Here is a 27,715-nt window from a genome sequence, read left to right on the forward strand (position 1 = left end):
TAATTACAAAAAAAAAAAATAATAATAATAAATAAATAAATAAGATAAAAATAAAAAATAATATGAAAAAAGAAAGAAAGAAAAATAATACTAGACTGTTTTGCTAGCACAGACTGGAATATGTTCCGGGATTCCTCCGATGGCATTGAGGAGTACATCACATCAGTCATTGTCTTCATCAATAAGTGCATCGATGATGTCGTCCCCACAGTGACCATACGTACATACCCCAACTAGAATCTATGGATTACAGGCAGCATCCGCACTGAGCTAAAGGTTAGAGCTGACACTTTCAAGGAGTGGGACTCTAACCCGGAAGCTTATAAGAAATCCCGTTATGCCCTCCGACGAACGACAAACAGGCAAAGCGTCAATACAGGACTAAGATCGAATCGTACTACACCAGCTCTGACGCTCGTCGGATGTGGCAGGGCTTGCAAACCATTACGGACTACAAAGGGAAGCACAGCCGAGAGCTGCCCAGTCACACGAGCCTACCAGATGAGCTAAACTACTTCTATGCTCACTTCGAGGCAAATAACACTGAAACATGCATGAGAGCACCAGCAGTTCCGGAAGACTGTGTGATCACGCTCTCCGCAGCCAATGTGAGTAAGAGCTTTTGAACAGGTCAACATTCACAAGGTCACAAAGGAGCACCTATTTGAGAATGCTATTCATTGACTACAGCTCAGCGTTCAACACCATAGTGCCCTCAAAGCTCATCAATAAGTTGAGGACCCTGGGACTAAACACCTCCCTCTGCAACTGGATCCTGGACTTCCTGACGTGCCGCCCCAGGTGGTAAGGGTAGGTAACAACACATTTGCCACGCTGATCCTCAACACAGGGGCCCCTCAGGGGTGCATGCTCAGTCTCCTCCTGTACTCCCTGTTCACTCATGACTGCACGGCCAGGCACGACTCCAACACCATCATTAAGTTTGCCGATGACAATAGTGGTAGGCCTGATTACCGACAACGTCGAGACAGCCTATAGTTTGGAGGTCAGAGACCTGGCTGTGTGATGCCAGGACAACAACCTCTCCCTCTTAGTGATCAAGACGAAGGAGATGGTTGTGGAATACAGGTAAAAGAGGAACGAGCACGCCCCCATTCTCATAGACGGGGCTGCAGTGGAGCAGGTTGAGAGCTTCAAGTTCCTTGGTGTCCACATCACCAATAAACTGTCATGGTCCAAGCACACCAAGACAGTCGTAAAGAGGGCACGACAAAACCTATTCCCCCTCAGGAGACTGAAAAGATTTGTCATGGGTCCTCAGATCCTCAAATGGTTCTATCGAGAGCATCCTGACTGGTTGCATCACTGCTTGGTATGGCAACTGCTCAGCTTCTGACCGCAAGGCACTACAGAGGGTAGTGCGAACGGTCCAGTACATCACTGTGGCCAAGCTTCCTGCCATCCAGGACCTCTGACACCGCCTGGTATAGAGGAAGGCCTTAAAAATTGTCAAAGACTCTAGCCACTCTAGTAATAGACTGTTCTCTCTGCTACCGCACGGCAAGCGGTACCAGAGCGCCAAGTGTAGGTCCAAGAGGCTTCTAAACAGCTTCTACCCCCAAGCCATAAGACTCCTGAACACCTACCTACATGTACATTTTACCTCAACTAACCGTTGCCCCCGCACATTGAATCTGTACCGGTACCCCACTCTATATAGTCTCGCTATTATTATTTTACTGCTGCTCTTTAATTACTTGTTACTTGTATTTCTTATTTTTATTCTTTAAACTGCATTGTTGGTTAAGGGCTTGTAATTAAGCATTTCACTGTAATGTCTACACCTATTGTATTCGGCCTATGTGACTAATAAAATTTCATTTGGGCTCGGCATTCATGACAAGTTCAAAATAGCTCTCTAAGGTCTGCAGTGACTGACACGACAAGAGGAAACTGCTGATGCACTACCCATTTTCAAAATTGCACCTTGTGCATTTTACTATTTCAACTTTCAGGAGTAAGTTGAAAGCCGGACTAAGTTCCTTAAAAAACAAAAAAATTGTTCTAACCCCCATAATGCATCGCTCTCCTCCAGTCAGAAATGAGAGCCACATGTGTGTATCCCTGGCCTGTCCAAGCCACAAACCCTCCACCCTGGGAAATGCTTTTCCAGCATGTCTTTTACAGAAGCATATGGGTTTCAACTCACTTTATTGGTTGATATAATGAACATATATAACTGTGCTATTGGTGTTTTGCTTCATGGCCATTGGATGATTTGGCAACAGCAGGGTTTCCTCTGTTTACAAACCGTTAGGTCATTCTATCAGATACAGTGCCTTCAGAAAGTATTCATACCCCTTGACTTATTCCACATTTTGTTGTTACAGCCTGAATTCAAATTGGATTACATAGATTTTTCTCTCACCCATCTACACACACTGCCCCATAATGACAAATTGAAAACACGTTTTTAGAAATGTTTGTACATTTATTGAAAATGAAATACAGAAATATCAAATTTACATAGGTATTCACACGAGTCATTATTATTTAGAAGTACCTTTGGCAGCGATTACAGCTGTGAGTCTTTCTGGGTAAGTCTCTAAGAGCTTTCCACCCCTGGATTGTGCAACATTTGCCCTTAAATTTTTCAAGCTCTGTCAAATTGGTTGTTGATCATTGCTAGACAACCATTTTTGGGTCTTGCCATAGAGTTTTCACTTAAATCTACCTGAAAATCTAACTCGGCCACTCAGGAACATTCAATGACATCTTGGTAAGCAACTCCAGTGTATATTTTGCCTTTTGTTTGAAGTTATTGTCCTTCTGAAAGGTAAATTCAACTCTGTGTCTGGTGGAAAGCAGGCTGAACCAGGTTTCCCTCTATGATTTTGCCTGTGCTTAGCTTCATTCTGTTTTTTTTTTATCCTGAAAATCTCCCCAGTCCTTCACAATTACAAGCATACCCATAAAATGATGCAGCCACCAATTTGCTTAGAAATATGGCAAGTGGTACTCCGTAATGTCTTGTATTGGATTTGCCCCAAACAACACATTTTTGTCAGTATTACTTTAGTGCCTTGTTAAAAACAAGATGCATGTTTTGGAATATTTGTATTCTGTACAGGCTTCCTTCCTTCTTTTCACTAGTATTGTGGAGTAACTACAATGTTGTTGATCCATCCTCAGTTTTCTCCTGTCACAGCCATTAAATTCTGTAACTGTTTTAAAGTAACCATTGGCCTCATGGTGACATCCCTGAATGGTTTCCTTCCTCTCCGGCTACTTCGTTAGGAAGGATGCCTGTATCTTTGTAGTGGCTGGGTGTCTGCCAATAGATGCCCTTCTTCGCAAGGTATTGGAAAACCTCCCTGGTCTTTGTGGTTGAATCTGTGTTTGAAATTCCCTGCTCGGCTGAGGGACCTTACAATTACCTGTATGTGTGGGGTACAGAGATGAGGTAGTCATGTTAAACACTATTATTGTGCAACTTATTATGTGACATGTTAAGCATGTTTTTACTCCTGAACTTGAGGCTTGCAATAAGTGGTTGAATACTTATTGACTCAAGACATTTAAGCTTTTGATTTGTAATGAATTTGTAAAAATTACAAACATAATTCCACTTTGACATTATGGGGTATTGTGTATAGCCCAGTGACAATAAAACTACATTTAATCCATTATAAATTCAGGCTGTAGCACAATATGTGAAAAAAGTCAATTGTTTTTGAAAGCACTGTATAATGGGCCTATTCTGCAGCCCTGAATCTAACTGTGTGGTGAATTATGCTTTTTCATGTACTTCACACATTGTGCATAGGTCAGTCAGTTTTTTAACATGCGATGTATAACTATGTGAAGTAGGCCATGGGTCATACAGTACATGGCCTTTATGGACATGATGTACATTGGTGATGTAATGCAGTTCTGGTCTACTTGATAGTCCAAAGCATTTCATACAATGTATCTATCATGCTATGTAAATAATTCCACACACCATTGCTTGCAAAGTACTTGAATGAGTAGTTGTGGGGGTGGCGGGGGGAGCAATTCTGAAGTAAGAAATGTTCCGTGTGCACATTTTATTTCCTTCATTAGAACAAGCTTGGCAAGGTAAACAAACCAACTGCTTGAATCTATTACCAGAACTGAAGCACAAAATAGAAATCAAAGTCAATCTTGATGAATGAAAACAAGATTGGTCTTTGTAAGTATGACACAGCCGTGGACCATAATGACAGTGGGATTGGGTGTTCCATCGCTCGGCTTTCCAAATGAGACCAAACTAACCGCATTTCTGTTCTAAGAGTAACCGTGTCGATATAATCTCTGTTTATTAGCTGACTATTGATTACATCATTAAAGGTCCTGAAGAGTAATTCCTTACCACGGAAGAAAACAGTAAGTGTTTTAGTTTTCAGTCTGATTCGTGTCCAAAGAGTATGTAGACTGAAAGGTGGTTTCATTTAATTTCCCAGGTGGTAACTCAAGGACACACACATTTAAAGACATTAGCCAGGAATCAAAACAAAAAGCCTTCACTAAGACCCACCCACTCGGTTTACAAGAAGTGAAGGGGCTGCACTTCTGACTAGAAATGAAAGTTACAGAATTGACCTTCAACCCCTTACACTCGTGGGAATTGGTCTATATCTATGGCACCCACTTGGGTGATGCCTCAGCAGCTCTGGGCGCCAGAAATCTCACCACACACTGTTCAGAGTAGTAGCCAGTTGTCTTCATTACGAGCCCTCTGCCTCAGCACCTCATTCCTTTACTGCATCTCCCAGTCATCTCAAGCTTCAGGTGACTCTTCAATTTATGTTTTCAAAAGATCAGGAACCTGCAGCCAGGTGAAACAAAAAAGCTGGTACAGGCCTCCCGAGTGGCACAGTGGTATAAGGCACTGCATCGCAGTGCTAGCTGTGCCACTAGAGATCCTGGTTTGAGTCCAGGCTCTGTTGCAATCAGCAGCAACCGGGAGACCCATGGGGCGGCGCACATTTGGCCCAGCGATGTTAGGGAAGGGTTTTCCCTTCGCCTCTCCCGAGTCCGTATGGGAGTTGCAGCTGTAACACCTCAATTGGATACCACGAAATTGCGGAGAAAAAGGGGTAAAAAAAATAAACCTGGTACAGTATCCAGATGCATCATTCGATCAAAAACAATAAGCCAGCTAGCTAGCTAGACATGCCAAAAAGAGTTGACCTGCCAGTTCATCTGCAAATCTGTGGGTCAAAACCACCAGACATATGCAAAAAAACTCAATGTTATCAAAAACAAAACAGCTGATAAAAAAAACAATTAAAAATATTTATATATGTAGCTACATATTTATAGGAGCTCTCTGCTTACGCTGCTGCTAGGGTGCCATGGCAACTGCAGAATATGGGAAAGTGATTAGACTACGGGCACGTTCGTAAATTCACCCTGGCTATCTACTCCGATTTCAGACCATTCAGGTCTGAGTGTGCCAGAGCGCAGAATAACTGATGAATTTTACGAACGCTCAACACCCGTTGAATATGGCCGGTGTCAGTAAACATCTGGGTCAGGTAGGCATAATTTGAAAGGTTGTTCCATAACATGACTAGCTATACTGAACACAAATATAAATGCTACATGTAAAGTGCTGCTCCCATGTTTCATGAGCTGAAATAACAGATCCCAGAAATGTTCAATATGCACAAAAATCTTATTTCTCTAAAATGTGTTTACATCCCTGTTAGTGAGCATTTCTCCTTTGCCAAGATAATCCATCCACCTGACAGGTGTGGCATATCAAGAATCTGATTAAACAGCATGGTCATTACACAGGTGTATCTTGTGCTGGGGACAATAAAAGACCACTCTAAAATGTGCAGTTTTGTCACACAACACAATGCCTCAAGTTTTGAGGGAGTGTGCAATTTGCATGCTGACAACAGGAATGTCCACCAGAGTTGTTGCCAGAGAATTGAATGTTAATTTCTCTACCCTATGCCACCTCCAACGTTGTTATAGAGATTTTGGCAGTACGTCCAACTGGCCTCACAACCGCAGACCACGTGTAACCACGCCAGCCCAGGACTTGCACTTCCGGCTTCTTCACCTGCGGGATCGTCTGAGACCAGCCACCTGGACAGCTGAAGAAACTGAGGCGGATTTCTGTCTGTAATAAAGCCCTTTTGTGGGGGGAAAATAATTTTGCTGGGCCTGGCTCCCCAGTGGGTGAGCCTATGCCCTACCAGGCCCACCCATGGCTGCGCCCCTGCCCAGTCATGTGAAATCCATAGATTAGGGCCTAATTAATTAATTAATATTGATTGATTTCCTTATATTACCTGAAACTCAGTACAATCTGTGAAATGTTGCATGTTGTGTTTATATTTTTGTTTAGTATAAATGGTCAAATACGTTCTTACAGTGTTAGGCTTTCACAAGGCAATTCAGAGAAGCAGATACAAATTTTGGTGCGCATAGAATTAAGTCATGAGTGCATTCAGATGCATGGTCCATAGCCAATTTTCTACACAATACAACAAACAGGCTCATTCTGTTCAGGACAACCCAGGGTATAACCCCATATCATCTTGTAGCTGTACATCAAACATAATGATCATAAATGTTAACACTGTATATTACAAGTTTTAAGATATGGAAATGTGAAGTGCACATTTGGACTCACGGGTGTTTTGGTTCATCTCATCTTTCAAAATACATTCCTCGTTATTGACAGCATTTCCCTCTCAGACAACAAACAATTAGCTAAAGTTGCCTAATTGGTGGGAGGGATGGGGGCAACTTCTGAATATGAGCACCGAGCGCAACAAGAACGACTGTCACTCAAAACCCATACAGAGCTGTGTAGCGGAGACCCTTAGCTCTGATGTCATATATAGCATGTTACTGTACAGCCACTGCGTTCCAATTTAGGCGCTTATCAATGTCCAAATCTGCCATTTTGAACCTGTATACGGGTATGAGTGTAACGGGTTTAATGAGGAGATGGTTAGAAACGTCTGCTGTCAGACATCAGTTGTCATCTGCGTAGGACTGCATCATCTTATTCTTGGCCCAGCTGCAGCGGCTTGTTGCCCGACATCGCCCTCCACCCCACCTCCCCAACACTGGATCGCCCCTTCCCCCGCCCCCTAGTCTCGTCTGTCTTCCCCATCTGTGTACCCAGCATGCTCTGGCTTTGCTACTTCTACGGCTGCTGGGTAGCACTCCAGAACACAGTGCCACAATATTTAGTCAGACCTAAGTGATGTAGGGTGAAGGTGATGGTACAAACTGGATGGGGAATGTGGTTCTTTTCACATACATGTACCTGAAAATAATCACCACAAATGTTTGTTGTAAAATGTTTCAAAACCTCTAACAATGTTAGTGGGTCACTTAACATTTACTTCCAATTTGCAGCAACTGCCTGGGTAATGCATGGCATCACATTTACACCAGATGGTAAACCATTAGTTGGCTATTGCAGTGGAGAGGTGAGGGGTATTTGTGTCATCGGCCATGATAACATTTTTAGAGAGATAGAGAACAGGAGAAGTATCCTGACGTATTCTTCCCCAGTAGGGGAGCCTTTTACCCAGACTGTGAGCACAGCCTAAGCCCCTGATACTTCCAACCCCCTGCTCCTGGCATCCAGTCAGGCTATGAACTCACCCCCCCCCCCCCCCCCCCGGTTGTGTTCCAGGCTTCCAGCCAAGCCCCACAGCCCCTTTGTGGGCTTATGGAGATGGTCATAGAGGACTGTATGTTGGGGGAGAAGGAGAATAACTAATCTGGGGTCCATAATCTCACAAATCCCAGGGTAGGAGGAGTGTGTGTGTGCGTTTGTGTGTGTGCGTGTGCGTGTGTGCTAGTGTGTCCATTCTACAGTATTTGTGGGAGCTAGTTTGTATGTGTGGTTGCCTTCAAGATGTGGAAATTAGTTCTCGGAAAGACAAATCTACTGCAAAGAGAAAACAGTAGGCTGTTTTAACAGAGCTGTGTCTGGGCTGGAAGGAGGAGGGGCTAATGGGAGATTGACCGCGGATAGATGAGCAGTGTGGGATGCAGGATCTGACAGTTGTAACAGGGTTGACTCCGAGGAAATCATTACCATCGGCTTTAGTTTCTGTTTTTGTTCCGTTTCTGCATCGTAAACTGCCCTCCTCTGAGCAGTGCATGAATCTTGGAGAGATGTTGTTGAAACCATAATACCATAGTAAGTAATATGATATGACTGTAGGTAAGACCAACCACATTTAGCATGAGTATCCACATGCCCTGTTACAATCTGATCAGTCACAAGGCAGTCATAGTATTGCTATCCGAGTCGCATAGCTACATTCAATGCGTTGAGGTCAATCTGTCCTGTGTAATTGAATCCCTCCCTTACAGTTTGCCTACTGCCCCAGCTCATCCATATGTCAATGTGTGTTTAACATTTTAATAATGAGTGAACATGCTGACTACACTGGGCACGCACGTACGTCTGTTGATTTTGTCCATCCACACCAGAACACCATGAAATATCAAAATGAACTCTGAACTAACTATATTAATTTGGGGACAGGTCGAAACACATGAAACATTCATGGACATTTAGCTAGCTAGCGTGCTGTTGCTAGCTAATTTGTCCAGGGATATAAACATTAGGTTGTTATTTTACCTGAAATGCACAAGGTCCTTTTTGTCCTGGATATTTGTAACATTTTTACCCATTTTGAGTTACACAAAATTGTGTGTTCTCGACAATTAATCCACAGATATAATTGGATACTTAGTTAGTTTCTAGTAATCTCTCCTTCAGTCATCGTCTTCTTCTTCTGTGGACTTTATATGGCGGTTGGCAACCAACTTTAAGGTGCATTACCAGCACCAACTGGACTGGAGTGTGGACCTCAGTTCTGCTTTCAATCACCCACGTGGGTATATGCTTCTAAAAACCAATGAGGAGATGGGAGACGCGAGCAGTGAGGTCAGCATGTAAAGCAGTTATTTTTTATTTCAAGTCAGTATTCATGTCTAGTCCTTGTTTCATGTATTCATGTCAGAACAAGGCTGGCTACAGCAGTGGCGTGTCTAAATGTAATGGGACATTAGCGAAGTCGCTGTAGCATGTCAGAAGACAAGGAAAGGAGTTGCCTTGAACAGGGTCAAAGGCTCAGAGCAGATCTAGGGTCACACATGTACTGAGTACAAATGAGCTCATAGCATGTGAGCTTTCTCACACACACACACACACACACACACACACACACACACACACACACACACACACACACGACATACAGATACAGTACACACCCTCCATCCCTGCCTCTGTCTGACTGAGATGCATTATTAATATCGAGGCAGAGAGCTAGGATTTGACTGACAGTGAGATGTAGGGGGCTTATTAAACATAGGCATCTGTGTGGGTAGCCTCTTTCACAGATGTCAAGCATGCAACAACCAAGGACACCAAGCCCCTTATGAATAGGAAGACCTATACTGTTCGTATGGCAAGTAATTACATTGCCAAGGTGTACCGAGAAATATTGTGTGGCGACTGAGGTATTTCTGCTTTGTATTGATTTATTTTGTTTCACCTTCCACTTGTAATGTATAATACTGGGTTTGTACAAGTGGCTCACTTTTGTGTCTTCTCTCAAATAATAGTGTATGTGCCTCCACAAGTATTTGCATTTGAATGTCACAGTGTTTCAAAAGGGAGAGTTCACCAAAATTACAAACTGTGACGGCAATCCATGTTTTCGTCAACACGCGAGATAATCACTGACATGATGTCAGCTGGTCCTTTTGTGGCAGGGCTGAAATGCAGTGGAAATGTTTTTGGGGGATTCAGTTCATTTGCATGGTAAAGAGGGACTTTGCAATTAATTGCAATTAATCTGATCACTCTTCATAACATTCTGGAGTATATGCAAATTGCCATCATACAAACTGAAGCAGCAGATCTTGTGAAAATTAATATTTGTGTCATTCTCAAAACTTTTGGCCACGACTGTACACACCTTGGGACTCAACAACACACCAGGCTGGGACCTGGCCGCAGCGTGGGGATCCATTTGTCGAGGCACTGTGCTCCAAGGAGCGTGCAAAGATGAGTGAGTGAACTATCCCATTAATGTCCTGTGTATACTCAGGGGTAGGGATCCTTCATCATTGGTTTGTCGACAGTGTCTTTGCTTCGTGTTACTGTATGATTAGATCTACAAACCCAGAACACACATACTCTATCTAGAACTGTTCCACCCTGACTGTTTGATAAAGATGTGTAGTCTAGTCTAGCACACTCTTGGGAACCAGATCACAGAAGGAAATCAATAAAAGAGGGGAATAGCGCTGTTTAGGTTTACCCTGATGGAGTTGAAACACGGGTTGTTGTACACAGTCTACGTGGGTGTGTGTTGGCGGCAGGACAAGAGCTTCCAGTGACCAATATTATTGTTCGTTTTTTTGCTAAGTGAATTGAATCCTATTCCCACAAGGCATGTGCTACGTAGGGTTGCTGTTTCATAGATAACTGTGTGTGCATGCTTCTACATATGTGTATGCCTTTCGGTTTCCCCAAAGTCCCCAAAGACTTAATTAGTTTACTTTTCACCCTGCTATTCATTCAAGCATGAAACTGAATTGAGAAACTCTCGCTCTCATTTTAATATCAGTGCCCCCAGCTGCCTCCTGTCTCTTGCTCTCTCATCCATCCATTTCCCTCTCTCTCCATCTCACTCGCCTTATTTCCTTCTGTCAACGATGGTTTCCTGTAACTATAAAAACACAGGGAAAAAGTCAGTTGGTCTGAAGTCAATTCCACTATCAATGATAATCCCCCTTTTCCTCTCAACCCATAATGCAACAGCATTGGGCGCTTTAGCATTTCCTCTGACATCCTGTCCAGTGTTATCCAGTGTTTTTTTTTATTTTTATTTTTATTTTTTAAATTTTTTAAATTTTTATTTTATTTTTTATTTTACTTGCTGTGTTGTACTCACTTCGCCTCCATGGCCTTTTATATTTTTATTTATTTATACATATATTTGTTTGCCTTCACCTCCCTTATCTCACCTCACTTGCTCACATTGTATATAGACTTATTTTTTTTTTTTCACTGTATTATTGACTATATGTTTGTTTTACTCCATGTGTAACTATGTGTTGTTGTATGTGTCGAACTGCTTTGCTTTATCTTGGCCAGGTCGCAATTGTAAATGAGAACGTGTTCTCAATTTGCCTACCTGGTTAAATAAAGGTTAAATAAATAAAAATAAAAAAAAATAAAAAATCGCTTCTCTTCCTAATTACGCAACACTGATTAAAGAACGATAGCACGATCCACCACTGCAATCCAGCAGGTCTTCACGATGGTCTAAAAACCGAATGCAGGGTAAACTCGAGTATAATTTGTCAACGAGGTGGGATATTTGAGAGGGTCCCTAGCTGTCATAGCAACAGAAAACATGATGCCCCAGCACTGATAGCAGGACAGAGTTAATGAAAATGGAAGCGTCTTCTCCGCCTTAACATCTGTTCTCATGCATTAGTTAACAGGGAACCTCTCCAACAGGGATCAAGTGTCAGCTGGCCAGGCAGGTAGGTAGGCCAAAGAATTATATACCACAGGGGGACTGGGAGGAAAGGAAAGATTCATAGAGGGTTTCAAGGATTGCTTAGGGAAGTGTGTGTGTGTAGTGACAAAAAGTGCATTCTCCCCCCAGGTCTCTCTGACAAGGGGCAAAATCCAGATACAGAGCTTTGCTTGGTAAAGGGGATCAGCAATGCTTTGGGTGGGGTGCTGTGGTAACAGCAGGTTGACAGATTGTGGTTGGAGCAAATGGCTTTAATCCAATAATTGTACATGCAAATAGTTGCTTTGAGGACAAGCCTTGCTTTTGTCACTTTCTTTCATGCTTATTAGTTGTAAAGGGTGGCAGGCAGTATGCTTTAATAATGTTTTCAAATGTTTTTAGCAGTCAGTTTCCCATTGCCCCCTGTGGGTTCTGTGTCTGAGTGCCAGTCGTCTTGTGACATTTACTAGGTCCTCTCAGTGAGGGGGGAGAGTGTGACAGGAGTTTCACAGGAGTAGCGTGGTCACTCTGTCAGCGTCGGCCCAGGCAACGGATTAGTGTCCAATCAGAGTGGATTTGATGTTTCCTGACAGCACATGAGACTTAGCAGGGAGATCTGTATTCATTTCAATCACCCGCCTGCCTGCCTTCCCCTCCCTGAGGGCTACTAGCGGGGTAGTGTAAATCTCTCCTGCTCATTGAACGAGACCCAGCAAGTCATTGACAACAAAATCAAGTGATCAGACCCAGGTAAGTGTCCCGGGCCACGGATTTGGATGGAGGTTTGCCCTTACGTAAATGAGCAGAATCCTCAGAGATACTTTTTAGGTGGTTCACGTAACGTCACGACGGGCAGCAGAATTAAGCAGTCTTTATTTAGACTGTAATCCCTCATAGCAATCGCCAGAGTGAGTAAAATGTCCCAGAGTAGGGGAAGGATAAACCCTACCGGATTAGTACAAGCCCCTGCCTACAATCCCATCCCACCCCCTCCAATATTCCCTCCTTTCGTGTTTTTTTCCTCTCACCGCATCGGGTAGCCTACATGGTTGGTGGCCAGCACAAGCACGGACCCTGTCATTGTGGTTCAATGGAGTAGTGGGGGCTGCCTTTGCAGCATTTGCACAGTGTGGTGTCCTCTACCTTCTAGCAACAATATTTCCATAGATTAATTATTCAAGGATTGCCTGTCAAGGGGGAGCCACTGAATAGAAAGGACCTCAGAAGAGCCCCCCAAAAATTACAACTGGATATCAGGTGAAACAATATACCCCACTGCTTCATCTCTTTTTGCTCCTCCTCCGTCCTCCCTCCCTCCTTTCCACTCTTTTGATGTAAATTGTAACTGAAGACTTGAAAGAAAACACCAACTACTCCCTGCTTGTTTTTTGTCCTCTGTAAAGCTGTCCAGTTTTTTTTCTCTCCAATGCTCGTCGCCAGCAAGCAGTTGAGTATCGGTCGCTCCCACAGTTGGGACACCCTGGGGGGGAATGAGGGTCAGTGGGCCGGGGGAGAAAGCGCGTATGACCAACAAGGCAGGATAGCGAGTCGACGAAACTCGCTGTCTTACGGGGCAGAGGGAGGAGGTTACTACGAGACTCCCCCTGGGATGCGTCCTCCGGAGCTGGATCTGAAACGAGACCCCTACTCCTACCAGGACTCTCTGTACAGCCAGCAGGGCTACGCTACTGATCCCCGGGGAATGAGAAAGGGCTCAGTCCCTGAGCTAAACAACTACGACCGTCCACCCATGGCTAACAGTCACCGAGGATTCATTGCCTCCCAGGACTATTATCCCCATGACCCTGCTATGGCTCCCCAACCACCAGAGGACCCCCGGGGCTTCTACCGGGTGGATCAGCAGCCTCAGCAACAGCCTCACCCGCTCAGCAGACCCCCGTCCCACTACGGGATGAACCCAGTGGGACGGCCCCCATGGGACCAAGGACAGGGAGGGAGGCCCTTACCTCAGGGTCCTTCGTCTTCTCCTCTTCCTCCTCCCCCTCTTCCGCCAATTGCCCATGGCATTAACCAGGTTTACAATCAGCCTGCAGCTGTAGCCGCAACCGCCGCTGCCAATATGATGCCAGATGGCCAACGCTCTCCTGCTCACTATGGAATGGAACAACCCTCTTCACCTCGTTACGCATCTGAGCCAACCCCTCTAGCCGGCCAGACAGTCTATACCGACATCAACGGCCATCCCGTGGACCCTCGGCAGCAGCCTGCAGCCACCTGCCTGGTGGTGGACCCTAACACTCAGGGGCTGGATGGGAGCATGCAGCAGCGAGGTATGATGATAAGGCAGGAGTGCACATTGCCCTACAGCGTTCAACAACAACAAGCTCCGCAGCCCAACATGCAGGTCTACAACCCCAACCCTCCTCTCGCCTCCCCTGTTCCCGCACCTGTTCCTGCCCCTCTTCCTATCCCACCTGCCCCTGTAGCCCTCCCCCCTCCACCTCCCACAGCCCACCAGACGCCTGCAGCCTCAGTGGATCACAAGAGGAACACCGACCCAGAGTTCCTGGCTCGTCTTCGAAACGAGGGTCTCTCAGAGAGTACCATCTCCTCACTCATCCAGCAGGGCTTTGACACAACCAGCATGCTGGCAGTCATGGAGGAGAATGACATACGCTCAGTGGCTCCCAACCTAGGGCAGGCGCGGGTGCTGTCGCGGGTGGCCATCAGCGTCAAGAGGCCCTTAGAGCCCCCTCCCACGCCCCAGCAACAGGCCCACATGCGGGGCCGCTCCAACAGCTTCAGCCACCGCTCTGACATGTACCTCCAGCAGCAGCACGAGCAGGCCATGGGCATGGACCCCCGGCTGATGCCACCACAGACCCCTGGTACCATGCAGACCATCTCCCCCACCATGGCTGAGGCCATGGCCAGGAGGCCCAATAGCGCTCCCTCTCAGCACCTTCTGGAAACCACACAGGGCTACCCAGGACCTCGTACCCCAGGGACCTACAATGGTGCCATGGTCCCTGTCCAGTCCCGGCCCATGTCTGCATTCTCCCAACACCCGGGTGTCCCCATGACGCCGGGCATGCAGATGATGGCTGCCATGCCCCAGCAGATGCAAGCCATGCAACAACAGCAAATGCCAGTGTCCATGCCTGCCCAGCCGTCACCTCAGCAGGCCCCAAGGGCATACTCCACCAACTACACAGTGCCCATGGAGCTGATGAAACGGGACCGCAGCCTGCAACCCATGTTGCCCATGCACAGCGCCCACCCCAACCCTCAGATGATACGAAAGGCTGGGGGCACCCCGTCCGATGGAGCCATGATGCCCGTGGGTACCACCATGCAGAACCAGAGTGATATGGCCACCAACCAGAAGCTTAGCCGCCGTACCGGCCCACCTGTCATCGTCTCCACCATGGCATCACCAGATACAAGTAAAGCATACTTTTATCCCCTCAACCATTCCCTCCTCTTCCTCCTCTCCCCTAGTCCTCCTGTATAGAATGTCTCTTGGCTGTAGTGTATTTGTTGGCTACTGAAGGAGTATGGTTACTGAAAGAGTATGGTTTCTCTTGGGTTATATTAAAAAAAATTGTAGTTATAGATTTTTTCTATTTGAAATGAAAGCTCTGGTTAGATAACCATTCGCTCTGTACTCTAAGATAACAATTAGGTATTGTGTTTTTGCAATCAAATTAATAATTATTTTATACCCTTATCAGGATAGCCCCTTTCTCAAATAACAGTTGAATATTTAAGGCTATGATACTGCTCTCTTTATGACAGCTATTTGGCATGAATTGAATACAGGATACTGTAATGCAGTGCTCTTAAACCAAGTGCCCGAAAAGGGCCATTTATCTGGTTCCCACTCAATGTTGAAGTGTTTGAGATACTTTTTCGGTAGATTGATATGAATTTATCTCTTTGCTGCTTTCACATCATTTCAATCTACCCTTTGGCTGTGTGGAGCTCTGCTTATTGTTAACCTGTGTATGTGCCTTTGTATTGGATTGACAATGGATAAACATCTCAACTTAATACGGGATCGGTGTCCCCTCCACGGGACAGTTGAGCTAACGTAGGCTAATGTGATTAGTATGAGGTTGTAAGTAACAAGAACATTTCCCAGGACATAGACATATCTGATATGGGCAGAACGCTTAAATTCTTGTTAATCTAACTGCAGTGTCCAATTTACAGTAGCTATTGCAGTGAAAGAATACCATGCAATTGTTTGAGGAGAGTGCACAGTTAGGAACTTGAAAATGTATTAATAAACCAGTTAGGCACATTTAGGTAGTCTTGATGCAACATTTTGAACAGAAATGCAATGGTTCATTGAGTCCGTCTAAAGCTTTACCCGTACACTTCTGCCATCTAATGGCCAACATTTAAATTGCGCCTGACCTGGCATAGTACATTATGACCTTTCTCTTGCATTTCAAAGATTATCTTTTACCAGATCTAATGTGTTATATTCTCCTACATTCATTTCACATTTCCACAAACTTCAAAGTGTTTCCTTTCAAATGGTATCAAGAATATGCATATCCTTGCTTCAGGTCCTGAGCAGTTAGATTTGGGTATGTCATTTTAGGCGAAAATTGAAAAAAAGGTTCCGATCCTTAAGAGTTTGGCTACCATATCTTCCGTGAATGGCTTTAGTTACAGTATATCCATATTTGAGATAGTTTTTTTTAATGAATGGCTTAATGGCCTAAAAGCATAACTTTTTAACAATGTCAGCCTTTAATCCTCCCCATGCCCTAATTATTTATAGTCAGCTGTTGTGATCCTAAAATGACAGAGTCCCTGTTGAAAAGCTCTGAGGGTAGCCCTACCTACCTCTTTCTGAATTGTGTTTTAGACACTCATGTGTACTGTCAGTCATCTTTGCGCTCTTTGAGATGCATGCTGTTCTCTGTATTGTTTGTTTTTTGCCACACATAATGGTTGTGATGACCAAGATGGAGGGTGGGAGTGGGGCGACGACAGTGTGATGTGGTACGATGTGAGCTGTCATCTATCTGAGGTAACACTGCTTTTAAAGCAGAACCAGCCTGTCAGTAGTTGTATTTGTCCAACCAATCTGGGTGGGCAGTATTCCATGGTCACGGTTAAATGTGGGAGAATTGGAGCCTTGAGTTAATGCGTGCATGTGTGCCTGTGTGCATTGCAGTGTGTGTGTGTGTGTGTGTGTGTGTGTGTGTGTGTGTGTGTGTGTGTGTGTGTGTGTGTGTGTGTGTGTGTGTGTGTGTGTGTGTGTGTGTGTGTGTGTGTGTGTGTGTGTGTGTGTGTGTGTGTGTGTGTGTGTGTGTGTGGGAGAGAGAAAAAGAGAGCTGTTTTTGCTTTGGAGCTATATTCCTTGCCCTTCACCTCATCTGTAGGCATTTGAAGCTTGTCCACACAGAGCAAAGGCATAATTGTCCACATGCTTGTCCACTCAGAGCATAATCTTCAGGGCTGATGGCCTGGTGGGAAGGGTTATGAAATATTGGTTGCAGCATCATCACAGCATCGTTCTGCTTTTAGTGCATTGAAGTAGCCTGGAGCAGTACGTTATGTGTAGTGGTGCATACACTGTTATTGTCTCTGTTCAGGTGCAGCAGTGACCATTGTAGGGAATGTTGAAATTAACTATATTGTTTACTGTAGCTCTCTAACGTTGGTGCTACAGAAATGTGGAAGATGTGAGAAATTACCAGCACTAGCTATGATTTCAACAAGTCTGATTCATCATCAAAGTTGTTCAATAATAATGCTATTGGACAGCATCCATTGGGTTTGGACAACATCCTAGCTGTGCTGCTGAAATCAAATGAATGGGATGATCACCGATCAGCAATTGTGTCTTTTCTCTGAGTAACTGGAATGAGAAGCAAAAGGGGTTTAGTCCTTTAGATCCTCCTTTTACAACACTGCTAATCCACAGATTCACTCCATTATTTATGGACTAGGCTGACATCTTTGGATTCCCCCAGTACTAGAGCTATAACCATTGCCTCCGACAGCTCCTCTACAGATTGAGAACAAATGGATTTATGAAGTCTGTCTAGTCTCAGGGGGGAAAAAAGATGGTACTTCTTCTGTTTATGTCTAAAGGACCCTTTCGGTTTAGCTATCTTTCTCTGCTGTAAAAATCTGCAGCCATGATACTAGCTCACCCTAGTTTGCTTTTTCACACAAGGGTTTCCTCATGTTAAACACACACTCGGTACAACAAATTAATGTGCATGCGGCTGACATTTGTTGCTTTGGTAATTTCATCTGTTAATGGACGCCTGCAAAGCCTCTCTGAAAGCATATTCCTTAATTGTGTGTTGCTAGGCAACAGGGGTTTGGTCATAATCACAGAAAGATGATCTTTTCTTTTAAGGAGCGGGGGAAAGGTTTCACTGGAGTGGGGACTGGTGGAAATGGCTGAGAATTTGCATTTTATGGCACTGTGTTGAAAAAAGGGTGCTTGAGCTAATACTGTGAGCTAGAGGAGAGTCATAATAATGACATGTTAGTCACCTCGTGTTGAAATATGACCACGGAGCAATAATGGCATGTGCCCTTTTTGAGAGAAGGAGTTAATATAATTTTGCATTGTAGAAATTGTCAGTCAACCGTTATTTTGGTTGCATGGAGTATGTCTGAGTATAATTTCTGACATTTGACAACATGATATAGGGAATATCTCAACCATTTGAGCTGTTCCTCTGTACCGTCTTCATAATTAGTAAGCCTATATAAATATTTAGATATGATATGCCAATGGCCTCAATATGTTCATTAGTAACACCTAGGGCTACACGATTTGGACAAAATATCTCATTGCGATTTTATGGCTCGAATATTCTAATTGCGATTATGAATTGCGATTTTCAAACACTTGGGTGAAAACTTGGTAATTCAGTCAGACATGGTTAAAACAATTCTCAGGGTAGATTACATCACTTCTAAAATGAGATCATTTGAACGAACACATACTGTGTGCTAACTGAATACAAAACCAAATTAAACATATATTTTCCAACATTGTTATACATATGATAATAGGTAGGATTATTACACCTACATATTAACAAACATACATTTTTAACATGATCATCAAAATATACACTGAGTATACCAAACATCATAAAAACAATATATATATTTTTTATTGAACCTTTATTTAACTAGAAAAGTCAGTTAAGAACAAATTCTTATTTACAATGACGCATACTGCGGCCAAACCCGGACGGCGCTGGGCCAATTGTGCGCCGCCCTATGGGACTCAGGTACTGTAGTGATGCCTCTTGCACTGAGATGCAGTGCCTTAGAACACTGCACCACTCGGAGCATCTTTCCATCTTCCTAATATTATGAAAATCTTGCTAATATTGAGTCTTCGTCCCCCCCCCCCTCCCCTCCGCCCTCAGAATAACCTTAATTCATCGGGGCATGGACTCTACAAGGTGTCGAAAGTATTCCACAGAGATGCTGGCCCATGTTGACTCAAATGCTTCACCCTGTTCTGTCAAGTTGATTGGATGTCCTTTGAGTGGTGGGCCTTCTTGATACACACTGTATTCTGTTGAGTGTGAAAAACCCAGCAGCGTTGCAATTCTTGATACAAACCGGTGCACCTGGCACCTTCTACCATACCCTGTTCAAAGGCACAAGTATTTTGTATTGCCCATTCACATTCTGAATGGCACACACACAGTGTATTCGGAAGGTATTCAGAGCCCTTGACTTTTTCCACATTTTGTTATGTTACAGGCTTATTCTAAAATGGATTAAATTAGTTTTTTTCCTCATCAATCTACACACAATACCCTATAATGACATAGCAAAAACAGGTTTTTAGACCTTTTTGCAAATGTATAAAAAAAATATATATCACATTTACATAAGTATTCAGACCCTTTACTCAGTACTTTGTTGGAGTGCCTTTAGCAGCGATTACAGCCTTGAGTCTTCTGTATCTGTATTTCCTCCCATTCTTCTCTGCAGATACTCTCAAGCTCTGTCAGGTTGGATGAGGAGCGTCGCTGCACAGCTATTTTCAGGTCTCTCCAGAGATGTTCGATCGAGTTTAAGTCCGGGCTCTGCCTGGGCCACTCAAGGACATTCAGAGACTTGTCCCGAAGCCACTCCTGCGTTGTCTTGGCTGTGTGCTTCGGGTCATTGTCCTGGTTGAAGGTGAAACTTCGCCCCAGCCTGAGGTCCTGAGCGCTCTGGAGCAGGTTTTTAATCAAGGATTTCTCTGTACTTTGCCTCGTTCATCTTTCTCTCGATCCTGACTAGTCTCCTAGTCCCTGCTGCTGAAAAACATCCCAACAGCATGATGCTGCCACCACCGTGCTTCACCGTAAGGATGGTGCCAGGTTTCCTCCAGACTTGAAGCATGGCATTCAGGCCAAAGAGTTCAATCTTTGTTTCATCAGACCAGATAATCTTGTTTCTCATAGTCAAAGTCCTTTAGGTGCCTTTTGTAAACTCCAAGTGGGCTGTCATGTGCCTTTTACTGAGGAGTGGGTTCGTTCTGGCCACTCTACCATAAAGGCTTGATTTGGTGGAGTGCTGCAGAGATGGCCGTCCTTCTAGAAGGTTCTCCCATCTCCACAAAGGAACTCTGGAGCTCTGTCCGAGTGACCATCGGGTTCTTGATCACCTCCCTGACCAAGGCCCTTCTCCCCTGATTGTTCAGTTTGGCCAGGTGGTCAGCTCTAGGAAGAGTCTTGGTAGTTCAAGACATATTCCATTTAAGAATGATGAAGGCCACTGTGTTCTTGGGACCTTCAATGCTGCAGAAATGTTTTGGTACCCATGTGCCTCGAGACAATCCTGTCTTGGAGCTCTACGGACAATTCCTTCAACCTCATGGCTTGGTTTTTGCTCTGACATGCACTGCCAACTGTGGGACCTTATATAGACAGGTGTGTGCCTTTCCAAATCATGTCCAATCAATTGAATTTACCACAGCTGGACTCCAAGTTGTAGAATCATCTCAAGGATGATCAATGGAAACAGGATGCACCTGAGCTCAATTTCGAGTCTCATACTTACGTAAATACGTTTTTGCTTTGTCCTTATGGGGTATTGTGTTTAGATTGTGGATTTTGACTTTATCCGTTTTAGAATAAAGCTGTAACGTAACAAAATGTGGGAAAAGGGAAAGGGTCTGAATACTTTCCAAATGCACTGTACACAATCCATGTCTCAGTTGTCTTAAAAGTCCTTATTTAGCATGTAGCCTCCCCTTCATCTACACTGATTTGAAGTGGATTTAACATCAGTAAGGGATCATAGCATTCACCTGGTCAGTCTATGGCAGGGATCATCAAATAGATTTAGCCACGGGCCAATTTTATTTATTGAGCGGCTGGTCATGGGGCCGGAACATAATTCCAAATCATTTGTAGATTGAAAATTTACCAAAAATAGCCCAAACATATACTGTATAATATTTGAATAAAACATCATTTAAAATCTTGCTTACATGTGTCTCTCTATTATGCGTGAATTCTTGGGAACAGATTTCCAAAATTAAAATCACTTGGAGACGATTTCCTGGTCTTGTTACAGTCTTTTATCTCCAACAAAAAAAACCTGGGGAACCCTGGTCTATGGCATAGAACTCAAAAAAGCAGGGGTATACTCAGTGTAGTGTGCTATAAGCACAGCACTAATTAATTAATTAATTAATTAATAACATTGAGTTACTATTTCTTTTTTTACCATTATGAGTTATTAAATAACCTAAGTTAATTAGTTTCAAGGCAGCCATAGGCAGCAGTTGGAATTGGAAGCTTATGATTGTGTAATTATGTACAAGTAGGCTACGATCGTTATTATAATAGAAATTAAGTCAAAGTCCCTTAAAAATATGTAACACGTAGCCTACCGATTACAAGGTGCAGCCTGTGTCCAAAACATTTGAATCTGGTCCAGTCATTCAATGGGATGGCCTTTACTGTAACGGATTTCCTCTTCGTCTGAGGAGAAGTAGCAAGGATCGGACCAATGTGCAGCGTGTTAAGTGTCCATAATGAGATATTTAATAAATCCACTGAACAAAATAACAAAAGTACAAACAAACAACCGAAACAGTCCCGTATGGTGAAAACACTAACACAGGAAACAACCACCCACAAAACACAATAGAAAACAGGCTACCTAAATATGGCTCCCAATCAGAGACAACGACTGACACCTGCCTCTGATTGAGAACCATACTAGGCCAAACACATAGAAATATAACAACAGAACAAAACATAGAAAAACAACATAGAATGCCCACCCCAACTCACACCCTGACCAAACTAAAATAAAGACATAAAAAAGGAACTAAGGTCAGAACGTGACATTTACCACGTTTGCGCCGTTATAGTTATGCACACCTCATTCAGGCCCTAGGCAGCTAATGATGTTTTCACACTTGGTCACTTTCAGCCAATCTTTGCAGTGTGAACACATTCCAAAGGAACTCAGAACCCTAAAAAGAACCCCCGAAGTGAACCGAACTGAGACCATTTCGAGAGGTGGTCTGTTCGGTTCGCTTGAATTCCGTGTTCCGGTTTCCTTTTTTAGGGCAATGTAAACTCAAAGCTCCCCAGGTTCACTTGTCATTATTCCCACACCACACATTAGATTACTGCAGCACTGTTTCCCCTGCCATAACCCTTCACGTTGGTGCCACAAAAGAGAGAAGAATATGATGTGTAGGGGCGTATTCATTACGCCGATTCTGTTGCAAAATGTTTTTTAAACGGAAGTAGATGGAACGAAAGGGGGAGATCCTACCTGAATTTGTACAATAGGAACTGTTGTTTTTAGTTAACTGTTTGGCTAATGATTTCAATATTGTGAAAGACAACATATTTGGTAAGAATAATAACATAGGGTACAACATCTATTCTAGCTCTTAAAGGGGTCTACATTGGGTGTACAATTTTCAATTACAGCATTATTTAATCTACAGTTATTCTTCTGCTATTTATTCTGTTACCAATAATATTTACATTTTAATGATTACAATTATTATGTCTCATATTTTAACAAATGCAATCTATTAGCTATTAAAATGTAAGTAGGTATATCTAGCTGTCCGATAACACATTCTGATGGAGTGGCTTGACCTGCACTTTGTAAAAACGTAGAGTGCATTGAGTGAATGTTGCAATGAACACAGCTGCTGTCGGGAGACAACGACTCGACACTGAAAACTTAGGAACTCAAGAACTTGGATATCTGTGTCAACACCTGCTACCAACTAGCCAGCTAGCTAGGTTGCAATGGAGCCTGCTTCGCCTGGAATAGCTAACAAACATTTCCAGCGCTGTAGAAGCTGTGTTTATTACGGTCTTGTCCTTGACAATAGGAGTTCCAATGCGGTAATTGTTTGCTACCGGAGGACTACAGGAATGAGGTCGCTATGCTTAGCAAACAAATCTCAATTCTACGCAAACTTATGGGGAAAACGCAAATTGGAACTTTCTCGTTCTCAATTCCTATGGAGGGATGCTGCTCGGGCTTAATGGATGTTTCCCCCCTTGTCATCTGTTCCTATCCGAATGGCCTGTGCTACCTGGAACTAGCCTGCCAAGGAAGTGCTCTCCATCTGCTTCTCCTCCTCCATCCTGTAGTGAAGTAGACGGAGAACAGCAAGAAGACTGTTCTAATCAGCGCTGGTCCCATGTCACACGTCATGGAAACCGCAGGCAGCAGCATACTGCTAACTGGACGGGAGTGACTAAGGGGTTTGAGCAGATTGACATTAGGAATAGCTTCACTGGTGCCTGATCTACCTGCACCTTCATTGCTGGTTCTGCCTGTGTCTGCATCGGCGGTGCTAACTCTAACTACGCTGACTCCAGCAGCGCCGTCGTTGTCGTTCGGCTCCTTTCCTTGTCTCTGGATCTGACAGGGCACTGCCTGCTGAGGTCTGAACCTATTGCCGGGAGCAGCGGGTGTACCCTATCCTGCTTCCCGTGAAAGGCTCAAAAAATTGTGTGAGGGGTGGGAATGGGTGGATTTCTCAATCCCCTTCTCTGGCCGTTGTATTGGGCAGCTCAAAGGTGAGAAATGTCTCAGTCCCTGGAGCAAGAATGTTATGCTATTCAGGAGCACGAGTACAGGATATCAATAAGTTGCTCCCAAACATTTTAAACCAGCATCAGGAAATGAAGTATATCATAGTTCATGTGGGATTCAATGATATATGCTCAGAACAGCTGAAGATGGATTTTAAAGAACTGATTGGGTTACTACTTGACACCAACAAACACCCTATAATATCTGGCCCTCTGTCCTCCCTAAATCGTGGCATTGAATGGTTCAGCAGACTTTTATCCCTCCATAACTGGCTACGAGACTATTGCAGCCCTGTGGGTGTAACATTTATTGACAATTTTGATACCTTCTGAAAACAAAGCTCGTATTATTATTATTATTATTATTATCATTATCGTTTGGGTTCCTGGATCCTTTCACAGCATTATAAGGCTATGTTGAGACAATGACTTATCGAAGACCCAAGCCCAGCTCATTTAATCCCTACCATTGTTTCACTGAGTTGTCATAATGCTTCAGCAAATGTACATTATCCCAGCGGCATTGGAAGACACAATGTAATTAACCTAATTTATGTTCCTCTTACTGCCCTGAATGCCTCTGCTGATCCTACAGCTATTGTATGGAGTAATCATGTGCCTATGAACCAGAGTTGTACTGTTAGCACTTAGGCTGTGTGTACTAGCAGGAAGTCCACTGTGTGCAGCTCACCCTGCACTAACATAAATAACCTGAGCATATCTACCTCTGCTATGCTTCTCAGTAAAGCAATTAAAACAATCAAGCATCCCAGAAAAGTGCAAAAATAGCCCATGTTAATATATGAAGCTTAAGAAACAAGGTTGATGAAATCAATAATTTGCTAGTAACAGATGACATACATATTCTGACAATCTCTGAAACTCACTTATATAATATCTTTAATGGTACAGTGGTAGCAATACATGGTTATATGATCTAGAGAAAATACAGAAATGTGACTCACCACCTAGATTCGGTCTTATGTAGCAACATTTGAAATGGTGTTTTTTACATTGGATAAAAGTAGAGACCAGAGCTACAAAATGGTATACAGTGGGGAGAACAAGTATTTGATACACTGCCGATTTTGCAGGTTTTCCTACTTACAAAGCATGTAGAGGTCTGTCATTTTTTTTTATCATAGGTACACTTCAACTGTGAGAGACGGAATCTAAAACAAAAATCCAGAAAATCACATTGTATGATTTTTAAGTAATTAATTTGCATTTTATTGCATGACATAAGTATTTGAAAACCTACCAACCAGTAAGAATTCCGGCTCTCACAGACCTGTTAGTTTTTCTTTAAGAAGCCCTCCTGTTCCTCACTCATTACCTGTATTAACTGCACCTGTTTGAACTCTACATGCTTTGTAAGTAGGAAAACCTGCAAAATCGGCAGTGTCTCAAATACTTGTTCTCCCCACTCTATCATACACTGCATTTGAGGAACAATGGGAAAGTAATTCTGCTTCAAAAGATGATCAACTCACTTTTGAGAAAATCGCCTTTTGAATGTTTTGGTATCTAGTGAAGAGCTCTGCTTTGTCTACACCCATTCAGCATCGTTCACACCCTCTTAAGTTTTAGCCCCACCCACCTTTTTTCGCTCTCGGAGCCCACACTAGACACTCTGGCCGATGATTTGTTTAGTTCTGGATAACATGAAAACAGCCTTACCAGCTCTGCTGGCAACAATTTCATGACACTTTTTGCAGACGTTTGCTGACACAAGCCATATTCAACGGGTGTTGTACACACATCACGTAACGTTAGCTAACGAGCCAACCAGCTAATGTTAGCTAGTTAAACAACAAAGATCAGTGCCAACAATGCCACAGTGCTGGGAACTAACCAACCAGGTTCAATGTTAGCTAGCTAACATTAGGCTCTAAATAGAAAAGCAAACAGCTCTGGGGAACTAATAATAACGTCAGCTAGGGAGCAAGCCAGCTAACATAGGCTAGCTAGCTAACAGTACACTTTAGCTTGAAATGAAACCACTTTCTGTCAAAATTAGAAACGTGTAATATCTGAAAATGTAGCTAGCTAACGCTAGATTATCTTACCTGTATACATCATCATGCATGATGGACGCATCTCCCTGTCAGGAATGCCATACCACAGTTGCGTGTGTTTTCTCCGTCTCTTTAGCTATCATACTCTCATTCCACTAATTTCAAAACTTGATCGTCCAGAAAATGTAGAGCAACATTTTTATGCAGCTCCACTACACAATACATTTAAAAAAATCATGGCTAGTGGGAAGGTTGCCAACTTCTTCTGGGGCTTAACCAACAAGGCTTGTTATTTTTTTTTTTTATTAGTATTTACAAATGGCATACAAGTGTGTTATTAACCTCTCTTGGGTAGGGGGCAGTATTTTCACGTCCGGATGAAAAGTGTGCCCAGAGTAAACTGCCTACTACTCAGGCCCAGATGCTAGGATATGCATAGTATCAGTAGCTTTGGATAGAAAACACTCTGACATTTCTAAAACTGTTTGAATGATGTCTGTGAGTATAACAGAACTCATATGGCAGGCAAAAACCTGAGACAAAATCCAACCAGGAAGTGGGAAATCTGAGGTTTGTAGTTTTTCAACTCTTTGCTTATCCAAGATACAGTGGAAATGGGGTCATATTGCACTTCCCCAGGCTTCCACTAGATGTCAACAGTCTTTGAACCTTGTTTGAGGCTTCTACTGTGAAGTGGGGGCGAATGAGAGGGGAATGAGTCAGAGGTCTGCCAGAGAGCCACAAGCTGACCAGGTGCGTTCACGTGAGAGAGTTAGCTTGCGTTCCATTGCATTTCTGAAGACAAAGGAATTCTCCGGTTGGAACATTATTGAAGATTTATGTTAAAAACATCCTAAAGATTGATTCTATACATCGTTTGACATGTTTCTACGGACTGTAACGGAACTTTTGTGATAGTTACAGTCTAGTGATCACCTAGTGATAGCGCATCATGAATTTTGATTACTGGGCTAAACACGCTAACAAAAAGGAGGTATTTGTACATAAATTATGGACTTCATCGAACAAAACAAACATGTATTGTGGAACTGGGATTCCTGAGAATGCATTCTGATGAAGATCATCAAAGGTTAACGAACATTTATAATGCTTTTTCTTGCTTCTGTTGACTCCAACATGGCGGATATTTGTTTGGCTTGATTTGTCGTCTGAGCGCCGTACTCAGATTTTTGCATGGTGTGCTTTTTCCGTAAAGTTTTTGGGAAATCTGACACAGCGGTTGCAATAAGGAAAAGTGGATCTAAAATTCCATACATAACAGTTGTATCTTTTAGCAATGTTTATTATGAGTATTTCTGTAAATTGATGTTGCTCTCTGCAAAATCACCGGATGTTTTGGAACTACTGAACATAACGCGCCAATGTAAACTTTACTGTACAAAACATACATGTATTGTGTAACATGAAGTCCTATGAGTGTCATCTGATGAAGATCATCAAATGTTAGTGATGAATTTTATCTCTACTTATGCTTTTTGTTACTCCTCTCTTTGGCTGGAAAAATGGCTGTGTTTTTCTGTGACTTGGCTCTGACCTAACATAATCGTTTGGTGTGCTTTCGTCGTAAAGCCTTTTTGAAATCGGACACTGGCTGGATTTACAACAAGTGTATCTTTAAAATGGTGTAAAATACTTGTATGTTTGAGGAATTTTAATTATGGGATTTCTGTTGTTTTGAATTTGGTGCCCTGCAGTTTCACTGGCTGTTGACGAGGTGAGACGCTACCGTCCCACATACCCTAGTGAGGTTAAGGCACATGAAAGTTCACATGTTCGAGAAGGCATTTCTGCCAAAAAACGAGTTTTGATAAAATATGTATTATGTTCAAACGGCTCTCCTGTGAAGTTGTGACTTGCAACATATGCCAAGTTAACTGAATCGGGTCACAAATGCCGAAGGTGGAGGTTTGGCCATTTATATTCAGAACCACATCCCTGTAAAGCTTAGAGAGGATCTCATGTTAAATACTGTTTAAGTAATATGGCTACAGGTTCATCTGCCTCACCTAAAGCCCATTCTGGTGGGAAGCTGCTATAGACCATGAAGTGCTAACAGTCAGTATCTGGATAACGTGTGAAATGCTTGATAATGTATGTGATATCAACAGAGGTATAT

General features: G+C 43.3%; 1 protein-coding gene across 8 annotated transcripts in view; it reads left to right on the plus strand.

The window, feature by feature from the left end:
• Positions 1-27,715, plus strand: part of ctbp2a (C-terminal binding protein 2a) — a 136,677-nt gene that overhangs the window by 72,932 nt on the left and 36,030 nt on the right. For 2 of the 8 annotated variants that reach the window (XR_011674193.1, XM_071393241.1), the window contains exon 1: positions 12,597-14,923. The exons of 4 other annotated variants lie outside the window; for them this stretch is intronic. Coding sequence is in view for 3 of the 4 variants with exons in the window: in XM_071393241.1 (XP_071249342.1) it covers positions 12,943-14,923 (1,981 nt within the window). In the remaining variant the exon portion in view is untranslated. Of the gene's footprint in view, positions 1-12,593; positions 14,924-27,715 lie in introns of those variants that run through there. 2 more of the 8 variants (XM_071393243.1, XM_071393242.1) reach the window with 2 other exon arrangements.

The sequence above is a fragment of the Salvelinus alpinus genome, chromosome 3 (genome assembly GCF_045679555.1).
Source record: "Salvelinus alpinus chromosome 3, SLU_Salpinus.1, whole genome shotgun sequence".
NCBI lineage: Eukaryota > Metazoa > Chordata > Actinopteri > Salmoniformes > Salmonidae > Salvelinus > Salvelinus alpinus.